Genomic DNA, 2,500 nt, shown 5'->3' on the forward strand with positions numbered 1-2,500 from the left:
CCAAATCCCCGCCCAGAATCACGTGTCAAGCGCGAGCCATGACACCAACAATGACCTCAACAAGAGGCCTCCGTGGACAACGGACAATGAGGCAGATAGCGAGTGAGGTGAGAGCAGCTGGAGGCGCCCAAAGCAGCGGTCACTGTCACCCTTAAATTATCCTTTTTCGAGGGTCGCCCAGCCTACCCCGCCAGCCTGCTCCGCCAGCCTACCCCGCCGCCACTTCCGTTCCCGCTCACAGGCCGACATCATTATCATAATGACGACAACTTCAATCAGTGGTTCAAATTTTCTGAAATCGAGATCATCAACAACGGCGATAGTGCAAATAGGTACCGGTTTAAAATAGGACACTAATTGTGGGACAATGTGGATTCAATAAGAACTATAAAAAAAAAAAAAAACGTTGATGGTAATTTTCAGTTCTATAATTTCGTGTGCTGCTTGTTTAATAATCGAAATCAGTATAAAAATGTTGATAAAACTGGCTGTTAATCTACTGTGAATAACTGCTGGTTTGATTTACTTTATGCAATCTCAACATGCTGCTAGTTCGACAAAAATACATGTTCCATCTTTCTCTTGAGAGAAAAAGTTGTTCCACAAGGCTGGTCACATTCACGCTGATTTCCCGAGAACATTAAGCTCCTCCGATTCAATTTACCCATACAGTCAGTTTTTTTTTTTTTTAATCACGTACAATCTCTGTCTGATACACACACACACACACACACACACACACACACACACACACACACACACACACACACACACACACACACACACACACACACACACACACACACACACACACACACATATATTCCTCCACAACTACCAGCCAGAAGCCTACCGCACAATCCCTCGACTTAAACACATCTCCCCTCTTGAGTTGTGATGAAGGTCTCACTGTCCAGCTCAAGGGTTCTACACCATTTATACGATATCGAGGTCATCGCCGGAGGTCAAGCAGATGTCTTGATGAAACACTTCATTTTGAACACCGAACGATTCAGTATTTCAAATTAAGTCCCTCTCCCAACGATCGTCTATATCCCTTCCCCTGCAAACCATAACCTTTTTTTTTTTTTAAAGTTTAAAATGGGATTATATTGCGTAATTCTAACACTACTCTGATATATTACGATCTCGAACCTTGCCATAAAAAATACTAATGGAGTGTACTGTTGTAACAACCGGGTACACACACCAGCTGATCTCCATCACAGAGGATCGTTAAAATACCCCTAGGAGGTCAGGTCAAGGGTCAAACAATAACTACCATCAATGGCCAGAGGCAAAGACCAGGCATCACCAAACGTGACACCCGAGATCCTGTGTGCCCGGTCCTTACAATAGCTTATGCTTCATGGACAAGGACATTGAAGATGCCTGCCACCTATTTCGCCGTGTCGACGTGCTGTGCTTCTCTTCATATACTATTACCACCGGAAATCAATGCAAGCTTTTCCCGGAAACCATTTACAATTCATCACATCAATATTCAATAAGCCATCAAGTATTCATAGTACTTAACAAAAACAAATGAATAAAACTTTCGGGCAAACAGAGCGTTTTCCTCTCTCCTCGGGATGGCAGAGGGAGTTTGGCGGGCGGGAGGAGTAGGGACAAGGGAGAGGGAAAGAGAGGGAGGGAGAGAGAGAAGAGGAGGAAGGGGAACAGAGGGGCGGGCAGGAGGAAGGGGGAGGGGGGGGGGGCAGCAGGGACGGTGGCTATGGCGTGGGTCCCGCTTCTGCTACACTCCTTGTCGATTCTCTCATTATAAAACTCGCCTCCTTCTTACTTTTCAAAAGATACATTTCGGTGCGAGCACGTACATGAAAGCGTATTGTTATATTCCCCTTACATCGGGCAAAATATGATCATTTGCATTCTCCATGCGTTTTATATTTAAATAGCTAAACCACATGCGTTTTAAGACAAGAAAACATTGAAAGTAGCGTAAACGTAACGTAAAAATAAACATGCATTAACATTGCAAAAAGTAACTTGTTAGCCTTGTCTTGACGAACGACCCTTGAGCAAAAAAAATTATGATACATTCCAGAGAACATTCAAAATACAAAATGCAAACAAGTCTGGAATACAGGCTGTTCTCGTGGCACATTAAGATACTGCTTTATATAACCATGTCACTAAGATTTAACACTTGAGCAGTCGAATACAGATTATGATTTTGTTTAATTCAATACAAAATATAGTTTGCAGATATTTATGGTTTAATAAAACTCATCTCTGTATGCATGGAACACCGCTTCTAGAGATTCTCTTGTATCACAACTGTAATAAACTTTCAACTCACTATTAGCGCCATGATATGCACTGTCGTCACATTATCCTAACAACACTGCACTTCCAGGAATATATCAACACTAAAACACTTAAAATATCATTCGACATTACATATAAGTGCTGGAGTTCACTCACTGCTTGTGCGCAACACGGAGCGGAGTCAAGTTCACTTCGTATCGTAATTGGA

At 42.6% G+C, this 2,500-nt stretch overlaps 1 protein-coding gene across 3 annotated transcripts in view; it reads right to left on the reverse strand.

Moving 5' to 3' along the window:
• Positions 1–2,500, reverse strand: part of LOC125037772 (RNA binding protein fox-1 homolog 3-like) — a 610,880-nt gene that overhangs the window by 134,340 nt on the left and 474,040 nt on the right. The window contains exon 1 of one of the 3 annotated variants that reach the window (XM_047630975.1): positions 2,324–2,350. The exons of the other annotated variants lie outside the window; for them this stretch is intronic. Within the exon in view, the coding sequence (XP_047486931.1) occupies positions 2,324–2,335 (12 nt within the window). The 5' untranslated portion in view covers positions 2,336–2,350. Of the gene's footprint in view, positions 1–2,323; positions 2,351–2,500 lie in introns of those variants that run through there. 3 annotated transcript variants of the gene reach the window in all.

This window comes from Penaeus chinensis, chromosome 24 (assembly GCF_019202785.1).
Source record: "Penaeus chinensis breed Huanghai No. 1 chromosome 24, ASM1920278v2, whole genome shotgun sequence".
NCBI lineage: Eukaryota > Metazoa > Arthropoda > Malacostraca > Decapoda > Penaeidae > Penaeus > Penaeus chinensis.